This window comes from Dysidea avara, chromosome 13 (genome assembly GCF_963678975.1).
Source record: "Dysidea avara chromosome 13, odDysAvar1.4, whole genome shotgun sequence".
In the NCBI taxonomy this organism is placed as follows: Eukaryota; Metazoa; Porifera; class Demospongiae; order Dictyoceratida; family Dysideidae; genus Dysidea; species Dysidea avara.
The window spans coordinates 16,855,432-16,879,311 of record NC_089284.1 but is presented as its reverse complement, the minus strand read 5'-3'; the positions used below and the strand labels follow the sequence as shown (position 1 = coordinate 16,879,311).

Here is a 23,880-nt window from a genome sequence, read left to right as displayed (position 1 = left end):
TAAGGTTAATGTACATATATCCAGGTACATCATTTGATGTTGCGTACAAAACCTACTACAAACCAAAGCCTCCTACATCTCCTCTACAGCCAACCACCAACACTAAACAACTTAGTGTTGATCGTCTATACTGTGGCTATTGTAATATACATACAAAGGGCCCACTTGACTTAGAGGATCACTGCAAACAGGACACCCACAAGTATGCAGTGTTTGCTGATTCTGGGAGAGATGTCCTGTGGCAGTTTGAACCACCACCACCACAACAAATGTACAATGCTTCAGCACTACATTGGTAAGTGACTTGTGCATGAGTACAATTTATGTTTGAATTGTCATTACACCACCACTACTCTAGTAATGAGCTTGAGAAGAATATAGAATGGAAGACTCGAACCACACGATGTAAAAGAAGGACAGGAAGAGTTAAGGAAATTCCCTTTGGATTACCACAAGGCAAGGTAAGGATATGATCTGTGTAGTATGAATTCCAAATGCATAAATGTATAAATGCAATAGTTGCTTTACAAACTAAATTGCTACTGGGAACTTTGCAAAAATTTGAACTCATGCACATAATTATAGCTCTCATTAGTATTTTATATGTCTCATGTCCTACACAGTGTGACATCACAACCAACATATTTGGTGTGGATACTAAATTTGAGTGTTCCTGTGTGACACTGAGTGCCTCTCGTGTCTTATCAACTAGGTCCAGTGAGACCATTATCTGGACACTATCAATAAAAGGAAATGTAAGTCAAGTCTGTAAGTATAGTCAGAGTAAGAGTAGTAGACTAAATGTCCAGAACCAATGGACAAGAAGAGATCACAAGGGTTGTGTTTTCCTGCCAAAATGACATAGGCCAAAATTCAGCTTCACCGTTTCTTCATGATGACTATAGGCCAGACGAGGTTGGACACGATATAAGCACTTCTGAAATTTATTACTGTTAATATTTCTAATATTCGGCGAGGAGTAAGTGATGGAAGAATGTTTAGCAATATCCACACCACATTACCCTGTGCTTCTTAAGATGAAAAAGAAAAGCGGACACCACTAGCTTGGCCCCACAGAGAATTGAACAGAGAATTAGAAACTCGCACACTCGCCTTGCAATAAGAATTTGCTGTTCAATACCCTGGGAGGCTGTGTTAGTATGCACATTGCTTTCTTCGACAATTATTGTGCTAAAATACACGTACATAAGGCATCCCTATAGTATTACACATCGATCTCACCTTCAAACACTTACACACGTGATCCCCGTGGATTTCAAGAGCAATTTATGTGCCTGGAGTAGTGGGGTTGAATGGGGTAGACCGGCTGAATAGAATAAACTTGAAGTGCACTCTTGAATGGTATTTGTAAAAACTTTGGTGAGCACTTTCAATACAAAATATATGCACTCACGTGTGCATGTCCAACCTCCTCTGACTATAGGCAGTATAGGTTATGTACAATTCTAGCCTTTAGAAATGTTTCTGATATAGATTTTTTTTCAACTGACTAACTAATTAACTAGCAGATAATTATCTAATGACTAACATTTACAGTTAGACCTAGCTTTGGCCAGACATGTAACTTGTGGTGTACCACAGTTGGTGCATAATAGACTTCCTCCTTTTGTGCACCCATTTGTTTTCACTTGCAGTGCAAGGTGTCAGGTTGCATAAACCATATCAATGGCTTTGTGTGACGTCTTCACTTAACAATAAAAGCAGCAATAGAAATTGTTTATAATTGTTGCACCATCTCTCCGAAAGTTAAAGTAAGGGTGGATTGATGCTAGGTAAAATTCATGTGTTGTTTCCATATGCTAGGCTGTGTAATGTAGCCAAGAATCCTTTTTAAAAGCTTTTTTTTCATTGGATGTAATCAGCATTTCCAATTATCATAATCATAACTAAACAAAACAAAACATTTGCTAGTAATTATCATACATCTAACACCACTCTTTCTTGTGTTATAGAAGTTCACAAAAATTATGTTACAAAATCATCATATAGCATGATAGTAATTAGTAGGGACCACAAAGGGGTAGGCGTGGCCCACAAAAAATACCACCTAAAAACCAGCCTCAAATTTCCGAGGCAGTATTGGTTAGGTAAAACTAAGCCCAAACAAGCTTTCAGATTGACCCAAACGCTTTCAACAAGTTGCTATGGGATTTTAAAAAATATTAAAGGAATTTTCTACTGACTGACTGACTGCCTGACTGATGTCTTCAGACAAGCGTAACTCGATAACGGCTAAGACTATGGGCTTGACTTTTCAGTTCGACATCGCTTCAGCCGGACATGTGCCTTTTGGCATACTGCAGTATGTACAATGCATTCTCCATGGACTTACCAGTGTCCTCCTTTGTGTCCCATTCATCTTTGCTGACAGCAAAAAGTGTCAATTTGGTGGTAGCACGTGATGGCTTCCCTTCGTAATGGAAATCATCCGTATTTTCATAGTAGCTACTTTGATTGCAGAGATGCTTTTTGAACAGTTCTTGATTTGTACTACTGTGTAACAAGTTGAACATAGCTGACAATGAAGCGTAATGGATACTTCACTTTTCAGACAATAATTGATATAACTGGGGTACGCGGCACCATTTCTTTCTTTTGATGCGGTATGCGTGGATTGCAGAGGTGCTTTTCGAACAGTTCCTGATTCGTAATGCTATGTAACAGGTTGAACATAGCTAACAACGAGGTGTAATGGATACTTCACTTTTCAGACCATAATTGATATAGCTGGGGCGTGCGGCACCATTTCTTTCTTTTGATGCGGTATGCATGGGTTCACCAGTCATAATAAATATTGTTTACAAAAAAGTAAACAGACAAGTACACAAAGAAATTTTGAACTAGAGTAGGGACCATAGCACATCGCTGAAACAAGCTGGAGTAGTGCACGATATTTAATCACAGTAAAACAATAAGAAGTGTTATATCCCTACTGTGTTCAAGCTAAGATACCATAAATGAAATGCGCAGTAGGGATATAACACTTCTTATTGTTTTACTGTGATTTAATATCGTGCACTACTCCAGCTTGTTTCAGTACTTCTTATCGATGTGCTATGGTCCCTACTCTAGTTGAAAATTCAAAAAAAAAATTTGTGTACCTGTACAGTACAGTAGTACTGTATATTAGGGATCATGGAGCTTCATAATACCATCCTGGTGCTTTGACAGTATTGGTTAGGTATAACCAAGCCCAAAAGTGCCTCCACTATAATATTCCTAAATGCTTCCAACAGATTGTTACAAATTAAAAAAATATTCAATGAAATTTTCTACTGACTAGCTGATGCGCATAACTCGATAACAGCTAAGGCTGCAGACTTATTTTTTCACTGTTTGACATTGCTTCATCCCGAGATGTACCTTTTGGCATACCGCAGTACGTACAATGCGCTCATCATGGACTTACCTTTGTCCTCCTTTGTGTCCCATTTCTTTTAGTCCAAGGTGTCAGTTTGCAGTAATGCAATGTATGGTTTCCGTACATTTGTAAACAAGAATTGTCCGTATTTTACATTATGACTGGATTGATTGCAGTGGCACTTCTAATACTGTTCTTCATTTGTAACGCTGTGTAACAGGCTGAAAATAGGTAAAAGTGAAGCATAATGGCCACTTCACTTTCAAGTCAGTAATTTGCTAGTTGGCTTACGCGAATCGTCCATATTTTTCATGGTGACTGGATTGATTGCAGAGGCACTTCTCTTGCTGTTCTTTATTTGTAGTACTGTGTAACGGGCTGACATAGCTGAAAGTGAAGCATAATGGCCACTTAACTTTGAGCTAGTAATTGAAAACTGGGACGCATGTCAGAAGAAAACATTAACTCTGGCGCCATCCTTTCTTTTGATGCAGTATGCGTGGGTTCACCTGCATAATAATGTTACAAAAAAGTAAACAAACAAGTATAAGGATAAATTAGGTATTTAAAGTTCGATTAGGGATCACAGAGAAAGTAGGGAAACAAGGGAGGTCACCTATACCTGCAAATATACTAGTAAACATTTAATCCCCAATTCAGTCATAGTTGTAGACTGATGATTCATTTTATCACTTGTGTGAAAACCTAGTAGTTATTACACTTACTGAACAGATCCAAAGGAGAACAACAAAGTTTTTTCAAATGATTGATATTTTGATAGAAGTAATTTGTTACCCTTAATTGATACCTTTGAAATTATTTTAACGCTAAAGTGACTCAAGTATCTCTCTCCTTCCTTTGATGTCACAAACTACACATTATAAATTAGCATGTAACTTGTGATCTCACCAAAGATAGGTACTGGCTGTCACTGTTTGGTACTGGCTAAAGCTGTGTCAGAGCAAGCCCAATGTTCTACAGGCCTTAGTAATTATATTTTTGTAGTGTTGATCCCAAGACAGATCTGATGATATTATAATGCCAAGGTCCTTATGTACCATACCGTAAAGTCGGGTTGTTAAGCGCATGCGTTTATAATTTTTGGAGAAAATTTTTGTAAAAATCATACTATCTGTTAGGCGCATACGCCTAATAAATAATTATGGTGAGTGTAATATGGAATCACTACGTTGTAATAGAGTAGTTGATAGTTTGTGCTGGTCAACACGCCAGTATGTAAGGATATTTGACTCCATTTCTGGGTGAAATCCTTTGCTGGATAAGCTTATCACTATCCAGATGGCTGATTTGCTGTATACATAGCAAAGAGAGACCTCAAGGGAGACGTAAGCGCTTCAGGAGACATTAATTTTTCAGTACTTTCAGCTTTTCTTGCCGTTTCTTGCTGTGTGTAGCTTTATCATTGTATTTTGCCATGTGCGCTTATCATCCATGGTTAATTATAAGAAATGTGTATGAGTTTAACAAATAATGTGCGCTTAACAGATACATGCGCTTAACAACCCGACTCTACAGTATACCTGGAAATTTTTGCGGTATGTAATTTTCACGGTAAGTAAAGCTACCATGAAATTTTATCACGTGAAAATTTATGTGTGTCCTACTCACCTTACTGATAAATTGGTGTGGCTCCTGATGTGTGATAGTGTTTTAAGCATATGTAGACTTCACATATGCTTACAGACAGTATCACGCATCCCTGATATTAAAGTGGGCGTGGCTCATGAACAAAACTGGCCTACTGCAAGACTCGAGGCAAGACTAGACCATGCCTCACAGAGAGATTGCTGCTAATGTGCTACTTGGTTCAGACGCACTTTAGTTATCTTTATAATGCTTGAAGTAAAAATCAATGCAGACTCTTCATAGCTGTGTGGTTGAGAACAAAAATCTTCGAATTTAGCAACACATTGATCCGTGAAATTTAAAATGTGAAAATCCTGACTAAGGACATATCCGTGAAATATACATACCACGAAAATTTCCAGGTATACTGTATCCTGTTTGTTACAATCTCTGCACCAGCTATTTTATATTTGGTAATGTACAGATGTATGCTCTTCTTAGGATTAAAACACATATCCCATCTCCCACTCCACAGAGTCACTGAACAGTATTATGAATTTTGGGCATTGTCATTGAATAGTAGAGTTTTACAGATGGTAGCACAAGATGGTAAATCATTTGTGTAAACAATAAAAAACAATTGCCCCAAAGTACTCCCTTGGGGGACTCCAGACAGGACCGGCTTGGGAGTAGATAATAAATGGTTAACAAACATGCCAGATAAGAAGCTCTTAAACCTCTTCCTGTTGAACGCTTTCTTTATATCTAAATAAAATGAAATCAACTTGCATGTCAGAGTTGTAAACATAGTCCAAAAATACTAATAATTGCTGGAGGGATGATCAGCCATTGAGGAATGTCATGCATGAAGCTTTCTGCGAACTTTGTCATGCAATATTAGCCTCATTAGTACAGGTTTTCGTCAACATTCTTTCATGGAAAGGTACACCTTCACGATTCCTACTAAACAATGCTACTGTACCGTATGATGATACCTATACTTGCTTATAAAATTCCTTACTTTCCTTACACTTGTAGTTTTTATACTATAGGAATGGATAATTGTTGAATGTTCAAGATCTTTGATATACAATTCCCTTACAATGATCATTTGTACCCATAGATATCATACAGTATGATAGTACTGTATAGTAGGGACCACAAGGCCCACGAAATAACATCACCTAAAAACCAGCCTCAATTTCCCCTGATGACGATGAGGCAGTATTGGTTAGGTAAAACTAAGCCCAAACAAGTCTTCAGATCGACCCGAAACACTTTCAGCAAGTTGCTACCGAATTTAAAAAAAAAATGATTTGACGTACTGACTGAGTAACTGACTGATTCCTTCAGACAAGCGTAACTCAATAACGACTAAAGCTACGGGCTTGATTTTTTCACTGTTTGACGTCGCTTCGGCCTGAGAGGTGCCTTTTGGCATACCGCAATACGTACAATGCATTCTTCATGGATTTACAATTGTCCTCCTTTGTGTCCCATTCATCTTTTCTGGCAGCAAAAAGTGTCGATTTGGCGGTAGCATGTGATGGCTTCCGTTTGTAATGAAAATCGTCCGTATTTTTCATAGTGGCTATAACAGTTCTTGATTCGTACTGCTGTGTAACGGGTTGAACATAGCCGACAATGAAGCGTAATGGATGCTACATTTTTCAGACAATAATTGATATAACTGGGGCACGTGGCACCATTTCTTTCTTTTGGTATGCGTGGATTGCAGAGATGCTTTTCAAGCAGTTCTTGATTCGAAATGCTGTGTAATGGGTTGAACGTAGCTGACTACGAAACATAATGGATACTTCACTTTTCAGACAATAATTGATATAGCTGGGGTGCACAGCGTTATTTCAGATACGGTATGTGTGGGTTCACCAGTCATAATAATTATTTACAAAAAAAGTTAACAAATAAGTACAGGGAATTTTCAACTAGAGTAGGGACCATAGCACATCGATAAAAAGTACTGAAACAAGCTGTAGCAGTGCACGATATTAAATCACAGTTAAACAATAAGAAGTGTTACCGTATAGTAAAAAACTTTGGCAGTAAAAAACTTTGGCAGTAAAAAAGTGTGACGAAACCCCTCTGTTGAAAAATTGGCAGAAAAAACTTTGGCGATTGAGATAATATTCGCCAAAGTTTTTACCGCCGAAGTTTTTACTGTATGGTACGTAAGGATAAAATGACAAGGTGTCAACTCATCAGTTAAGTAGTGTAGTAAGTGTATAGGTAGCTAGCGTTGTTGTTGTAGCAGTACTTTTGTAGCTACTGATCTAACGACATGCTAGCAAAGGCGTGCTTCTCTATCTCCTGCGATGCCGAGAGCAACCGTATTTGCTTTTTCAGTGAACTCCAGTAGCAGAGGTTATCACGTATATCAAAGTATTTGGCCAAATCCATCACGAGACAATGAACTAACTGACGTGTGAATGAGCCCCGCATGCAAATGGGAAGCCGGTTGGAAATGCTATCCCAAGGAGTGCTTACAACTGTGGGACACATTCCTAGGAAGATCAAGATCTCCAAAGTCAGCTCAATCTTTATTGCGTGGTGGTACGAGCTGACCTTCATCTCAAGTTCTGGTTACTCAATGTGCTTGTGTGATCATCTAAAATAATTGACGAAAAAAACTTTGACGAATTGAACGCTATTCGCCAAAGTTTTTACTATACGGTATATCCCTACTATGCATCTCCATTATGGTATCTTGAGCACAGTAGGGATATAACACTTCTTATTGTTTTACTGTGATTTAATATCGTGCACTACTACAGCTTGTTTCAGTACTTTTATCGATGTGCTATAGTCCCTACTCTAGTTGAAAATTCCAAAATTTTTTGTGTGCTTGTATATTATAGGGATTTGCAATGGTGATGTAATTCCGATTGTTTTATGCAAGGGGAATGGTCATTACAAAGCCAGACTTTTTGGTAGCCATTTTTTGGCAACTCTACATTAATATTGCTCTTTGTGAATTTATATGGATAGTATGCAGTCAGTTTCTCTAGTTATATAGAATGAACTTTTAAAACTGAATTATGTCTAGACATGACACAGAAACAGATTTAGCATGTATAATATTCAGATTGTGTAACGAGATTTTAGCTCAGTCACTCAAACTTGTAGAAATAATTTATACAAGTTGTGTATGTTTGTGGTAATTTAGTGTAGTTATATAATTTCATTAGCAACGCCACTCACTTCGAGGAATAAAGTTTAGTAAGGAGTCAGTTTTTAAACTAGCTCAGGTGTTCTCCTGTTCAACCAAAAAGAACTTCCCAATTACTAATAACTTGTGCTGTGCACCAGACAACAAACCTGGAATACTACTAGGCATAGTGAAGGTGTGTTTCTCTGCTGTACCAAACGAGTGTGATGAGTACAACAATGAGATACTGATAGATGTTGGATTACAGAAAGTGTTATCAATTCCTGTTGAATTGAAAGTTGTCACTCCTCAACTGTATAAGCTCAACAAATGCTTGCAGTCTGGAAAGTTATACTTAAATACAAAAAGTATTTTCAGCAACACCACACTAGAGATACAAGAGATGTCTCCAAGTTCTATCAGCTTGGAAGATAAGCAGTTAATTAAATACTTCCAGCAACAGTTGATATCCTCACAGCTTTATTCAAATGATTGTGCTACACTACTAGAATCAGATGACCAAACTAACTATTATAAAAAGTTGAGTATGCTTGTATGTCTGGAAGGGGACCACAGACAACGACTAGCACAAAGGTAGACTTTAATGTATAATGGAATATTATTCTACTAATTTTAATTTTAGGGTATCTAAAAGAGAGATTATGGCTAAATTAACTTTTGTAAAGGGCCCTCCATCAATGGAAATTGACTTACAGGAGCTAGGAGATGCAGAAATGGCAGACTGTTTCAAAGTGCTTAACCAACATCAAACTGTTCTACTACGCTTGCACAACTGGATAAATGATGAAGCTGTTTCATACATCTGGGAGTGTCAGGGACAGTTGACAGAAGATTCTCTGTTAATTTCACTACCATCATCAGCTTTACTACCCCAGCAATTTGATGGTGAAGAGTTTTCCATTGACTTTGAGTTTACAGCAGATCTCACACACTTGGCTAAATGTTATTGTGCAATTGATAGCTTTGAGAGACACAATTTGGGATACTTGCTGTTTCCATCTAATCCACTGTATCACAGCCAGAAAGGTAATTGCATCACTTGTGGACCATCTCTGAAGCAGTTTAATACGGATGATATACAGCTGAATTCTCAACAGATCACAGCAATGGAAGCTATCTTATTTTCCTCTTCAGTTTTGCCCGTGGTGATAGCAGGTCCTTTTGGAACAGGCAAAACATTCCTTCTTAGTTGTGCAGTGGAGTACCTGATGAAGAACTGTCAAAGTTCATTTGTTTTGGTCTGCACACTCACCAATAGTGCAGCTAACGTTTATTTGGAGAATTTCTACAACAGAATACCCCCAGATAGTGTAGATATATTGAGGATGGTGTACACACATCGAATGCAAGCATCAATCCCACAGCATATATGTCAGCGATATTGTTTATTTGACACAGAGAAGAAGTGTTTCAGTTATCCCAATGAGTCTGAGGCTAAAAAGTATCGTGTCATTGTAACAACGTTGGGACTGGCACAAGAATTATTAAAGCTCAAACTAACTGGTCACTTTACTCACATTTTTATTGATGAAGCTGCTCAGGTGACTGTTCCTGAAGTGATGATGGCACTATCATTAGCTAGTAACACTACTAAAGTTGTTCTAGCTGGAGACCACATGCAAGTAAGTACATGTATATATCCATTCAGTGATATGCAACTTTGTGTTTCAGAGAAGTCCACAAGTTTATTCTCCACTGGCTAAAGAGTATGACCTACACAAGTCACCTCTGGAGCAGGCCTATGCTGAATATTCTCAGACACAAGACAGTGGGAACCAAATCTTGTTGACTCAAAATTATCGCACTCTTGAAGAAATCCTAAAGTTGCCTTCAAAGTTCTTCTACCGAGGAAAGTTGAAATCTTGTGATACTATAGCAAAACACCCTACTATCAGTCCATTAATGTTGCTGGAGTCTAGTTGTCAAGAGAATTTCTCTCCTGATCAAGGGTCTTACTTAAATATAGATGAGGCAGAACTAGTTGTGTCATTTTTGAAGGAAACACTTATACCAAAGTGGCCAGCTGACTTGTGGGGCACTATAACATTCCCAAGCAGCATTGCAGTGCTGTCAACAGAATATGCTCAGGTTTGTGCAATATATAATAATAATTATATTTGTTACATATTGTGCAGGTGAGATATATTCGTTCTCGACTAATGCATGAAAAGATGCCAATGATATTTGTTGATACCATCACAAATGCACAAGGTCAGATGATGTATATGTGTACTTGGACAAATTAGCTGTATACATATCAGACATGGGGCCAAGTACATGAGTACTTATACTTAAGTACACTTAAGTACAGATTTGAAAGTACTTGTACTTTACTTAAATACTTTCTTAATTTCCCCAGTGTACTTGTACTTATACTCAAGTACTTTGCTAAGTACTTGTATGTACTTGAGTACTTAAAGTACTTTTAAGTACTTGTAAGTACTGCAAACATTGTATGTAGTTTGTACACAGTGGGTGAAGGTGCAGTTTACAACTTTTTGCGATTCTTCTACTGCCTTCCCCAACCTTACTATGTACCATGTTGCCACGATTAATGATGTCATAGCATTCTGGCAAACAAAACAATGCTGCTATTCAAGTCAGTGAATTTTAAGAGTTTAAGAGAGAGAATGGTTGACAAAAACCAACCCCCTAGGCGCACTTACATACTACAATACACTGAATACAGTATATATTTTACTACAGCAAAATGTACTTGTACTTTACTTAAGTACTTCCAGCATGTACTTGTACTTTACTTAAGTAATCTCTTGATTGCTGCTGGAGTACTTGTACTTATACTTGGAAAATTCGAAAGTACTTGTACTTTACTTAAGTACTTTTAAATGTACTTGGCCCCATGTCTGATACATATGTGATGCAGCTCTATTGCTTTAAAGAATTTATGATTTGTATATGTTAGTGCCAAAAAAGTACACATTTTCACACCAAAAGAGCCTTCAGTGCAACCTTATATGCAGATTGCTAAGAAATTTTAATTTATTATTATTCAACAGAATTTTCTACTAACTGCCTGCCTGCCCCTGCCTGCCTGGTTGACCACAGTTGCAAGTTGGAGGCCAAACAAAGCAGCACATGGCCAACATTTTATGTCACAATACCAAACTTACTAGTAACATATGCCTTTTGGGGTTCGGACAAGTGTGCTCCGTGTCTTTCCTTTTGTCTTTAATCAGGCTGGTTGTTGCTTTCATCATGCAATGAAACCTGCATTAATTTTCTGTATCAACACTTTCCTTGAGCAGCATATTTAGATGTCAAGTGCTTATGCTACTGTATGAGGTACCAGACATCCTGTAATTTCATGCATAGATAGCAACGTGCCCCTACACTATCTATGCTTCACAATAGGTTCGAGACCATGCCCATTAACGATCTAGGTTGATCAATAACAATCGAGTGCAGAGACCACACCTCTATTTACTTGAGCATGATAATTTCACCCACTTATTGATGTAGCTGTATTCATAATGATACCACAGTGAAAAATATGCATAGCGACCACATCCATTGATAGGCAAGAGGCTGACTTAAAGATACTCTAATGTAGCAGTCACCCTAATAGAACAGTCATACATATATAGCTGTATACTATAATTAAAACTAGTATATTTTTAATTTTAAGATGAAGTAGGGATCCAAGCGATAAAAAGTAGTGAAACAAGAGATGAATGATGGTATTACAGCATAGCTCAGTGGCTACTTTGGCATTGAACAAAATCAGTAATTGTTACAAAGTAGGAATTTTCTCACAGAGCTATGCTGTAATGCCATCATTCATCCCAATTGTTTTGATCCCTACTTCATTTTTAAAATGTCTATTGTAATTAGGGTTTGTTGTCAATGACTATCAAATCACACACACAACAGTAATACATTATATACAACTCAAGCCCAAGAAAACTTACAACTAGCCTACTTGGACCTAAATAATTACATTCTCAAAAGAGTAACATTTAGTCATCTTAGATTTATAATTTACCGATACATGATGTTGGTACCTAATTCACATGTAGTTTCATGGTGTAATGATAATACAAGTTTTCCCACCATTTTGGAAAGTCAATGGAAAATAGTATAATGTAATTGTTTGTAGCTACTGCTACTACAGCTACATACGTATGTTTAATTTCCTACAGGCTATGAATTTCGAGTAGTTATTCTCAGTATTGTAAGGACTCACATCAGCATTGACAAGGATTTCATACGCGAGTGTAGCTTTTACACAGATGAGCGAGCTCTCAACACAGCCTTCACCAGAGTCCAGTCACTAATTGTCACTGCAGCTCACCCCTTGTCCATTATTACTAGAGGTGACATGTCATGTAGGCTGTTTTGGGCATCCTACCTCAGCCAATCTATGAAGGATGAAGAATGTGATCATTTGAAGAAACAGTTTGTGAAGGAGCGCAATGTTGGCCAAATAGTTAAACACTGGCAGCTTAGTCCAGAGGATTATGAGGTTTACAGTACTCTCACTAAACATGAGCATACAAGTGACACCTCAAACAATCAGAGATATTTTGATCAAATATTAGAAGACCTTGAAAAAGAAAATGAAGTGGATGATTTGACTGAAGGCACATCATCACAATCAGATGATAACCAGATAGAAACAGAAGAGCAATTACAGACTACAAAATCCGTAGAAGTGCAACCTAATTTTATAAGTGCTGCTGCCCTAATTAACACTAGTCCTACCACTAGTAACTCAACAAATAGTGCCCTTCGATTCACAACATGGTCAAGCAAGGTTTTCTCTGGGTCTGGTGTCCAATCTAAGTCTGGTGCTAGTTACAAAAGAACCAACAGTACAAGAAACTTTAGAAGAAATAGAAAGAAACCCACACACAGAGTAAGGAAGGATGAACTTCACAGTCCATATGTTGAAGCACCTGCTAACTCAGAGAAATACATGGTGACAGTGATAAAGGGAGCTGAATCTGGTTATGCAGTTGTTCTGGACCCTGCTGAGAAAGATATATGGCTTCCTGACTCATCTGCTCTCAATCGGTCACTAAGAGGTGACACTGTTGTAGTGAAGTGTCATGGTAATGTTGGGAATCAGAAAGGAGAGGTTGTAACGAACATCTCTTCTGTTGAGTATAAACATCCAAAAGAATACTTTATTTGTTTTTCTGATAGATGGACAAGGAACCATCTAGTTCCTGTAGACAAAGACTATCCCAAGATGGATACATGTCAAAAGCTAGAAAATGGACTAAACATATTTGCAGGTGGTGCTCATAATCACGCAGCTGTAAGAATAAATTTTGAAGACATTGATAGGAATGTATACCTTGTGCAACTTGATCACCAATGGAAGGAAGATCACGTGTATCCAAAAGGAGTTCCAGTAAAGCACTTTAGCCTTGAAGGAGATTTGACAGCTACATTAATTAATATTTTGAAGTTTAATTATATTCCAGCGATGACCTACAATAACCGATATGATGGTACATTCTCTCATCAAGCATTGAATGAAGCACAGCACTTTTCAGAGAACTGGAAAATTCCTCAGAGTGAGGTAAGAAAGCGGAGAAAATATAACAATGTATTCACAATTGATAATGAAGAAACTGTTGTGATGGATGATGCATTGAGCTTGGAGTTTGATAAAGATAGAAATTTTGTTGTCAATGTTCATATTGCTGATGCATCCTACTTCATTAAACCAAGATCAGCTTTGAACAGAGATGCATCACAAAGAGGAATGACATTCTATGACAGAAAAGAAGCAATGTTTATGCTACCAGATGAGATATGCATAAACCATGGCAGCCTACAAGTTCGAAAAGATCGACTATCAGTCACTACTCAATTTGTATTCTCTAAAACTGATCACAGTCTGCTTAGCTCACTTAGTGATGTAGAGGTGCATAGGAGTATAGTTTGTTCTGTCTGCAAGCTCACCAAAGAACAAGTTGGGAAATTTTTATTGGAAAATACTTTGGGAGGGGTGGAAGGCCTAACACGATCACAGTTTGATAAATTGAAGAAAGATTTGTTAACTTTGAATAAAATTGAAACAGTTTTGAGAAAATCTCAATGGCCTGACAGTCACCTTTACCAGCCTGATCGAGGTACAAGTAACAAGTACAGTTTGGCAGGTGGTTCACTAGTTGAGATGTTTATGTGCTTGTGCAACAAAGCAATTCCTGCAAAGTTGTTGAAAATCAATAAGCAGGTAGGTCCTGTGGTGGTACACCAACCAATAAAACACTTCAAGCAACATGAGTGGTTGAGTAGCCATCAACACTTACTAAAGTGTTGCCCACTGTTCAACAGAATGATTTCCAGTAAAGCATTACAATCATTCAATGCTGGGGAACATCAGCAGCAACCAGTAGAAGATGATGCAGCATCTGAAGATGATTATTTCCCAGGAAGTGTAGAAGACACAGAATCTGATCATGAGCCTGAGACAGTGAAGTTAGAACCTAAAGATGATTTACTGTCAGAAGATGGTTCCTATTATAGTGCTGTTGAAGACCATGAGACTGAAAAGACACTAACTATTTCCAATGATACTTGGCAGAAAATTGTTGCTTTAGCTAAGAAGACAGATAACAGTGATCTATTGGCAACCTTTTGTTCATTAGATAATTTCCCTGAGCTGTATGTAGCTTATCGAAAGTTGTGCAGGTGTCAGACTAGAGCATTCTACCATGTGATTGCAAATGACAGTGAGACATCTCGATATAAGCACAGTCAATTTGATAGTGTTTATGGTCAATTTACATCTCCATTAAGGAGGTACCCAGATATCTTATTACACAGGGCTATTCTAGGCTGGAACACCAGACTTCCAACCACTGAAATGCTTCACAGAATGAACATTCACAAATGGGATGAAAGAAAATTTTCTGAGAGGAGAGACCAACTCTATGTCGTTAACTGCTGCAAGATGCAAGCAGGATCAATTGCAGTGACTGCATATGTAGGGCAGGTCTCTAACAAATTGATGGAGTTACACATGTCACCAGAACTGCATGAATTTCTCAGTGACAGGATCTGTGAAATCAGGTTGTCACATTTGCAAACACGATGTGACAAGAACAGAGTACTGAAATGGAACATTGAAATGATCCCAGCACCAAATAACAGGTCCAGCAAAAAAGAGGATAACAAAAGTGATTCAATTGATGTAGTGAGTCTTTCTATTAATACAATGGCCAATGTAATTAAAGCACTTCACAATGGTAATTTTTCAGATGCCAAGCATAATATACACACAGCATCTCATGAGATAAAACCTTCAAAGTGTATCGATTCTGAGCAAGAAATAGATAAAAAGTCCTTCCGCAAATTGACCATCACAAAACACATCAGGGAGAATAGCATGCTAGATATCCAAATCTCATCCACCCATTCAAAGTCTTACTCTGTTGATCCAACAGTCAGTCTAGTCCACATATCAAAGACCTTCTCTTGTTGCTTGCTACATGTTAAACATCCAATTGAATGCTACGCTCCTGAAATTCTAAACTCTTCTCCGTTTCATACCTGCAATACATTGTCTGATTATGTCAAGTTATGGCAGCCAATAGTGGAAGCTGAGTCTATCACTAACAGTACTGGCAGTAAAAGAATTCCAGTGATAATCAAGGAGCTGCATTTGGAGTGGACCTCTAGAAATGAAGCCCAATTTGACATAACTCCTGAATACAGGATTAAATATCAGAAGCCATTTGATATTGGAGACCTTGTGTGTATTCAGTATCGTAATATGATGCCGAATGATGAAAAATTTGACTTAAAGTTAGATAAAAACAAGAAAGCCACAATGGTGGTACATGGGAAGATAACTGACATTAATGAGCAGACCATCAAATTAAAATTTTCCGAAAGCACAATATTGCCTATGACACTAAATATATCAAAATTTTTCTGCAACTTAGAAATAATACCTTTTCAAGTGACTTTCAGGTAATTGTCACAAAATTTAGTTGCATATTTTATACATCTTCTACTTATACAGGCGTATTCATAAAATGTTTCAAAAACTAGCTGGAAGATTGAAGAAAGGACTGTCTACTGTTAAACAAGAGTTACTGGAGGAAATATGCTGCAGGAAATATTCAACTCCAATGGAAACTCCTGTATTCGATGAAAATGAAGGTAATTAGAACCTAATAACTATACGTACATTATAGTTTGAAATAGCAAATGCCTTTAGAAGATTAAGTGGGTGTCTTGTAATGGCTGTCTTATATCATAACCTAGGCTTAAAATTTTTAAAAACCTCATACGTTATTTTTGGTTGCAGGAGTCTACTAAATGAATTGAAGCATTCAGCAAAAAAAAAAGAAACAGAAATATCAAACAAGAGAAAATTACATATGTTCACCAAGTCATAAGTTATGTTTCCTCCCTTGTGTTTCATTACAGTTTACTTCTGTGATCCCTATTCAAATTTAAAGTTTTGAATGTGTCCTTGTACTTGTTTACTAGCTTTCTGTGACTGTCTACACCAGCATAGGCGGTGGAAAGGGGAGGGGGGGCTAGGGGGCTGAAGCCCCCCTCAGAATGATACCACGCCGAAATTATCCTTCTTGGAGTGGGGCTGAAAACCGTGATAAAGATCGAGATGCTCTAATAGAGCAGTCACTCTAATAAAGCAGTCACAGTATTAGAGAAGTGTGTAGCGAGCTATGTAAGGATTTTTATGTAGTTTATCAGCTATAAATACGTAGCTGGTGAGGTGGGCAGCTATTGTCAACTGGTCATGACCTTTTTTTTTTTTATGTCTCACCTTACCAAACCAGAGACAGTGTAGATCATTTCCATAAGTCTGGGTCAGCCCAGCCCTCCCTCTTATCAACTACTTCCTCCGCCCCTGTACACCAGTGAACAGTTACAGTGGAACTTCTTAATAACACTGAGACACTTTGTGCCACTCAGGCTTATATTTGCTGCAGTGTAGAGGTTTTGTTATCCTTACTTCAGTCATGGCTTTACTGCTATGATAAGCTACATCATTATTATTATATATTGTGTAATGTATACAAGACCTCAATAATGAGTATAAAGTGCATGATTAACTAGCAGCTAAACTTAGGTAAGACTTAAAGTGTTAATATTGTCAGTTTCTACAAGATAGTCTGGAAGAGAATTCTGTAATAGCTCTGGGAAAAAAAGAGTTCAGATAAAAAACAATTCTGGAGGGTAAGTGTAAATATTTCTTACTACCACTATGGGTGGAGTTAGGAGTGATTTGAAGGATGTGATCATAAGGGATGTCTACTTGATGATTGATAATTTTGTAAAACATTGCTAGAGTTAGTTTGTCTCTTCTCTTTTCCATTGTTTGCCAGTGAAGTTTGTGTAGCATGGTTGTAACACTTATAATCTCCAAATACAAATCTAGCAGAATTCCTTTGTAACATCTCTACTTGCTGTGTGCTAGCTTTTATGTGAGGGGATCAAATTACTGTTGCATACTCAAGAATAGGACGTATATATGTCAGATACATATATGACAGACAGCCTCCCTAGTGTCATTATTCTGATCCCTACGTGCTCATATTCTAATTTTTGCTTATATTTGTTAAGAACTGCATTAACAAGCAAATCTTTTCCAAAAGAAAATTTGTGTTTCCCTTTGAAGTGAGGTATGAAAGTGGTATACACCCACTACACACACACACACACACACACACACACACACACACACACACACACAAACACACACATGTACATACATACATACACAAACACACACACACACACACATACATACATTATTACACATGGTTCAATGTCATATTGTACCATAGACATATCACACACACATTGTACCTGTATAGGTGATGATGGGTTGAATGAACATCAAAGAGAAGCAGTGGAGACAGCTCTGATAGCAGAAAACAAGTTGCTACTGATTCAAGGACCTCCAGGTATTTTTTCTATACCTATAATTTGGTGGTGTGGTATTGCAAATGATTGGTTTTCACTGTATTACTGTTAAAGAGGACTCTCTCTCTCTCTGAGTGGTTATTATTGGATCACTAGATCTTTAAAATATTTCTGTATTCTCTACCAGCAATTGAAATTGTAATTGTTCGTTCAATTGTATTAATTACATTTTATGCACAACTCTATACGTATACTATTTAATTTTTTGGGGATTAATTTCTTGAAAATACAAGGGAAGGTTAATAATTTAATTTCCTGCTTTTTTGTCTACTGTTTAGGCACATAGATGGCTTTGTTGAAGAATTTTTGATCATTGACTACCTTCAGGCGTGGCTTTTCATAATCATTAATGAAAATTATTAATACTTGATTAGTTAATACCTTGTCGCCTGCATCCAGTTTTGTCACCCGCATTTGTAATTTATAAATAATTAGAAATGTGGAAATTATTTGTAATTTATGTGCCTCCAGCGTTTGTCTATGAAGTTAGCATATCTCAGCACACAAATATGATTGTTTATTGGAGTTTCACAAGCAAAGCCAATCGTTTTGCAGGTTGTTTGACCTTACAGATGGTTCATTTCTCTTCATTTAGGCAGCCAGCTGGCTTGTTTTTGCAGTGTTTTGATGATTTTCAAAATTAGTTATTAATAATAACTGCCCACCTGCACTAGTTGAATGTTCTTTTGGGGACAGGAAACAAGGAATCAATAAATGTTGGCCTTACCTATAATAAAGAGTAAATTTACTCTTGCTATATCATAAAGTATGGTAGTACTGTATATTAGGGATCATGCAGAACTGGCATTTCCAGCCAAAATTATCACCCTAAAACCAGCCTCAATTTCCCTTCATGATAACTTGGCAGTATTAGTTAGGCACAGCCAAGCCCAAAAATGTCTTCAGACCAACCCCAAACCCTTCCAAAAGATTCTATGAAATTTTAAAAAAATTCTATTTTATTCTGACTATAACTGATGCCTTCTGCCAAGCATAACTCAACAATGGATATTGATTTCTTCACTGTTTGACATCGCTTTGTCCCGAAATGTGCCTTTTCGCCAACCACAGTATGTATGATACACGCATCATGGACTTGCCTTTGTTCTCCTTTGTGTTCCAATTCTTTTCGCTGACAATGCTGGCAAGGTGTCAATTCATAATAGCGCGGTGTGGCTTCCCTGAGGCTGTGTTGGTATTTCACCCATGTTTTCCGTAGCGACCGGATTAATTGCAGAGATGTTTCTCATACTGTTCTTCATTTGTAACGCTGTGTAACAGACTGAAATGGCCACCGTTCAATCTTGAGTAGCTGGGGCTTGCAAATCGTTTGTATTTTTTGTGGTGACTGGATTGATTGCAGAGGTGCTTTTCCTGCTATTATTCATTTATAGTGCTGTTTGACAGGGTGAACATAGCTGATAGCGAAGCGTAGTGGCTACTTCACTTTCGAGTCAGTAATTGATACCTGGAGCGCGCGTTCAGACAACAAGTTGATGTTGTGTTGCTTCTAAAAATCAGGCGCCATGCAGCAAACAAACCTAACTGGAATTAATATTTATATTGGGTTTTGCTTTGTTGCTGCATACACAATTGAATCATAGTAATATGTATTTTGTAATTGATGAAATATTTTGTAATTCTGTAATTGCGTTGCTAAGTACTGCTAAGGAGGCATACCTCGAACATAACACTTTAACCCACTGATGATGCACAGAAATATCTTCTTAACTGTTTTATAGTTCGTCTATAACATTTTCTTACACAAATTCTCCAGGAAAAGCCTCAAAGCTGCTCTTCATTTTCGTTTGCATATGTACGGGCACGCCCTCTTTTCAACTTGAAGGAATTCATTATTGTTTTTCAGCTGTTTAACGTCCGTAGAGCCCTTTGTGTAAGGCCTTCACTGCGTCCTTATAGAGCTTTTTCATCTCCTTGATAACTGTTTTTGTCGGCCATATATTGTTGAACAGTTTTGTATGCAGCAGGTCTATGGACAAGTTGAAATTAGCTAATCTGCGTAACCTGCTAACAACTAACAGTCCAAGCTGTGGTGGATGGGCTCAGTATTGGGTAAGAATTAACATGTATAAAATGCACACAAGCGGTTGGAAATATCCCCATAAAAAGCTCGATACTGATGTTCATAAATATGGCCGAAATATGGTGTAATAAAAGAAAAATTACAGCACAAATTTTGGTTATCAAGGAGATGGAAAAGCTCTACGAACTCATTTTCAAACTGGCATGTATGAACTGTCTTAAACCTACCCAGAAGTTTAATACAGGCTCTTTATTTATCACATAAAGGCTATTTTTAGCAAACAAAATTTTGCTCACGTGGGTGCGGAATATACAGACATACATACATACAAACACACACACACACTTTTCGAAAACAGTAAACCAGGCACGCCCCTACAGCCGACCTTGGCCTTTGGCCGGCTGTGGGCACGCACCTAGTTTAAAAACATTAACTCTGGCGCCATCCTTTCTTTTGATGCCCCTTGTTTCCCTACTTTTTATTTCTATGATCCCTAATCAAACTTAAAAGTCCTAATTCCTTATACTTGTATAATGTATACATAAATGTGATATTTTGTATTTCAGGTACAGGCAAGAGCACAACTTGTGTGGAACTGATGAAGAAATTTGTTGAATACAATAAAATTTACTCTGTTGGAAAAGTTCTCTACTGTGCTCCTTCCAATAAGGCAGTCAATGTTGGAGCATGTGAGTATATTGTTCTAAGCTTTGTCTTTAATGTATAAGCTGACTACTCAATGTCTATAGTATGTACGCGTTGAGCTGGATCCTCAAAAACATTTAATAACTCATGGATGCAATTACACACGATAATGAAATTTGGCTCATTTGCAGCGCTGCTTGACCCGCTAAAAAATTTCAAAATCTTTTCGTTCAAAATGTCTGACACAATATTTATGGCCAATCAAAATTTTCACCATACATTTCCTACGGGGAAGCCATAAGAGTGCAGTGACCATTACAACCCTTTCTCAAACTTGTACTGGAGCCAAACCATACGTATCTGTTGTTGACACCTTTGTTGTCACCACTAATCATCTGGTTGGCTGAAATGTTAACTCTCTTGAGAAAAAATCTACTTTTAATTGTTAGCTGTTTTTCAGAACCCAGTTCAACTTGTACATACTATAATGTATGTTTCTATTGCACTAATGCACTAACATAACAATACAAAATTAGGGTAGTTCAAATGAATACAAGATTACGGCCAATAACCTGTTATTACCTTAGTTTAAAATATTGATGCAGCAACTATTCAAACTTGACCACTACTCAGTGCTTGAAAAATGATTTTTCACCCTTATTTTCAAATCAATTTTGGCACTACGCAAGTGCAGCTACGACTGAAGGTGCAGCATTTTAACCAAGGAAATATTTATACAAGTACAAGGAAAAATTAGGAATTCCAAGTTCAATTTGGCACCATAGAATGAAAAATTGGTGAAACAAGGGAGGTCACCTACACCTGCAGTGGACATTTAATCCCTACTCAGTCTACATCCACGACTGAATTAGAGATTAAATATATCTGCAGGCTGCCTTGTTTCCCTACTTTTTAATTTTTTTGATCCCTAAAAGTTTTAATTATTCCTTGTACTTGTTTGTTAACTTATTTGTAACATAATTAGCTATGACTGGTAAGCCGACTACATCAAAAGAAGGAATGGCACCAGACTTAATGTTTCTGTCTGAATGTGTGCCCCAGCTATCAGTTACTGAAAGAGAAGTGGCCTTTCTTTTCAGCTATGTTCAGCTCATTACATAGCAATACAAACAAAGAACAGTATGAGAAACACCTCTGCAATCAATCCAGTCACTACAGAAGATACGGATGATTCACATAGGGAAGTCATCATGCGCTACCACGAATCAACATCTTGTGCTGTCAGCAAAGAGAAATGGGACACAAAGGAGGCCAAATGATGTGTGCATTGTATGTACTGTGGTATGTTGAAAGGTGTCTGTCAGGCTGAAATGGCATCTAGCACAAGCCCCTAGCCTCAACCATTATTGAGTTACATTTGTCTGATTAGTAAGTCAGTCAGTCTGTCTGTCTGTCATCAGGCAGTAGGAAATTCCACTGAATAAAATAAAATTTCATTGGAAGCATTTTGGGTTGTACTGAAGGCACTCTTGGGCTTGGACTGGATACAAAGCCATTCATCCTTGTTTGCAGTAAGGGACATTACCTGTATGATCAGTAATGTATGATCAGTAGAGGTGCACCGATATGACTTTTAGCTGATATTCCGATAACTGATATAAAATAATATTATCAAGCCGATAAACAAAGCTGATCCGATATGGTAGCATAGACATTTTCTCTTACAATTTGCACTCTGAATTTGGTTATAGTATGACAGAGTGGGACTGTAATCAACAGCCAACATTACATAAACAGGCATTACTAGGATACTACTAGAGCACCAGTGCCCATTAATAGATCGATCTGTATCTGCTACTTGTTTACACATGTTACTAATCCGATACCAATATGCGAAGAAAACAAGGCCAATATAGCCGACAACCAATAGCTGATCCGATTATCGGTGCACCTCTAATGATCAGTAATACACCCGAATATGTGTGTATTGTCTACTCAGCAGTTCTTGTATCCTTGTGGCCATATGCAGAGGAGGTTGGAAGCTTAATAAGTGCTACAAAATATTTTTTATAATGATTGCATTTTTGAGATTGTAAGGTGGGGTATAGTGCATTGAAGGAGGGCAATGACATTGTGGCAGCCAATTGTTGCTATTGTTTATCTGGAGGCTTTCTTCATCTTTCTAATGTCATGTGGTCTCTGATTAGAGCACACGCCACTACAGTGTCTGCGAAGTATGCTGCGTAGAATGACTTCTTGGGTATTTTCTCAAGTGGAACTCTCTCTGTCTTTCTAGCTCATTAACAAAGACATTCACTGCATCCAAGGCTTGGTGCGAGATCTCGTGTGATTGATTTATACCAGGAGCTAATAAAGTCAGACAAGATGAGCTCCTGTTCATATGTATCCCAAGTTACCTATTTAATGGGGCTTAATGTGGCATTGCCATGTGCTTGTTGTGTTTCATCAATCAGGAGACATTTCCGCATCCAAGGACGTCCAGTACACTTTTCAATACATAGCCCACATGCAACATTGCATTCACATGCAAGACCCACAAGTCGAATAGCAAGCGGTTATGATGATCCTGTTGCAACTGCTAATTTGACCTTAGCAAACATGTTATAAGTCCTATTGCAATGCACTGTCAGCAAATAAAAATGGCAAGACAAAGGTAAGTCCATGATGCATAGGTGGATCTGAGGGGGGCTGACCCCAACCCCCCCCCCCCCCCCCCCCCAAACGAAGCAGCACATGGCCACCATTTCATGCCACAATAACAAGCTCACTGATGGCATGTGCCTTTTCTGGTTCCGATAAGTATCTGCCTTCTGTGCTTTGCCTTTCCTTTCATCTTCAATTACGTACATGATCACTTTCTTCTTCATGCAAGGAAACTGTATACTGTACCAAGGCATTAGTTTTCCACATTGAAACTTTCCTTAGTGGAATGTAATTAGATACCACAAAATTATGAAGCCATTGAGTAGATACGTGTAGCTGCACTTATAAAAATGTTTATTGATCCGACCACACCCCTACACGATCAGAACACGTGCCCCACACTTGACAATCAGCACCTTAATGATGTACATGTAGCTGCATTGAGCTGTGGTAGAAAACTAGACATGGCAA

The 23,880-nt window shown here is 37.8% G+C and overlaps 1 protein-coding gene across 1 annotated transcript in view; it reads left to right on the top strand.

Annotated features, from left to right (window-relative positions):
* LOC136243714 (3'-5' exoribonuclease HELZ2-like) overlaps positions 1–23,880 on the top strand; it is a 30,447-nt gene that overhangs the window by 4,165 nt on the left and 2,402 nt on the right. The window contains exons 4-14 of the mRNA XM_066035304.1: positions 25–295; positions 359–461; positions 624–755; positions 8,176–8,729; positions 8,779–9,778; positions 9,828–10,244; positions 10,292–10,367; positions 12,317–16,106; positions 16,159–16,298; positions 17,987–18,076; positions 20,706–20,828. Coding sequence (XP_065891376.1) covers positions 25–295; positions 359–461; positions 624–755; positions 8,176–8,729; positions 8,779–9,778; positions 9,828–10,244; positions 10,292–10,367; positions 12,317–16,106; positions 16,159–16,298; positions 17,987–18,076; positions 20,706–20,828 — 6,696 coding nt within the window. The remainder of the gene's footprint in view (positions 1–24; positions 296–358; positions 462–623; positions 756–8,175; positions 8,730–8,778; positions 9,779–9,827; positions 10,245–10,291; positions 10,368–12,316; positions 16,107–16,158; positions 16,299–17,986; positions 18,077–20,705; positions 20,829–23,880) is intronic.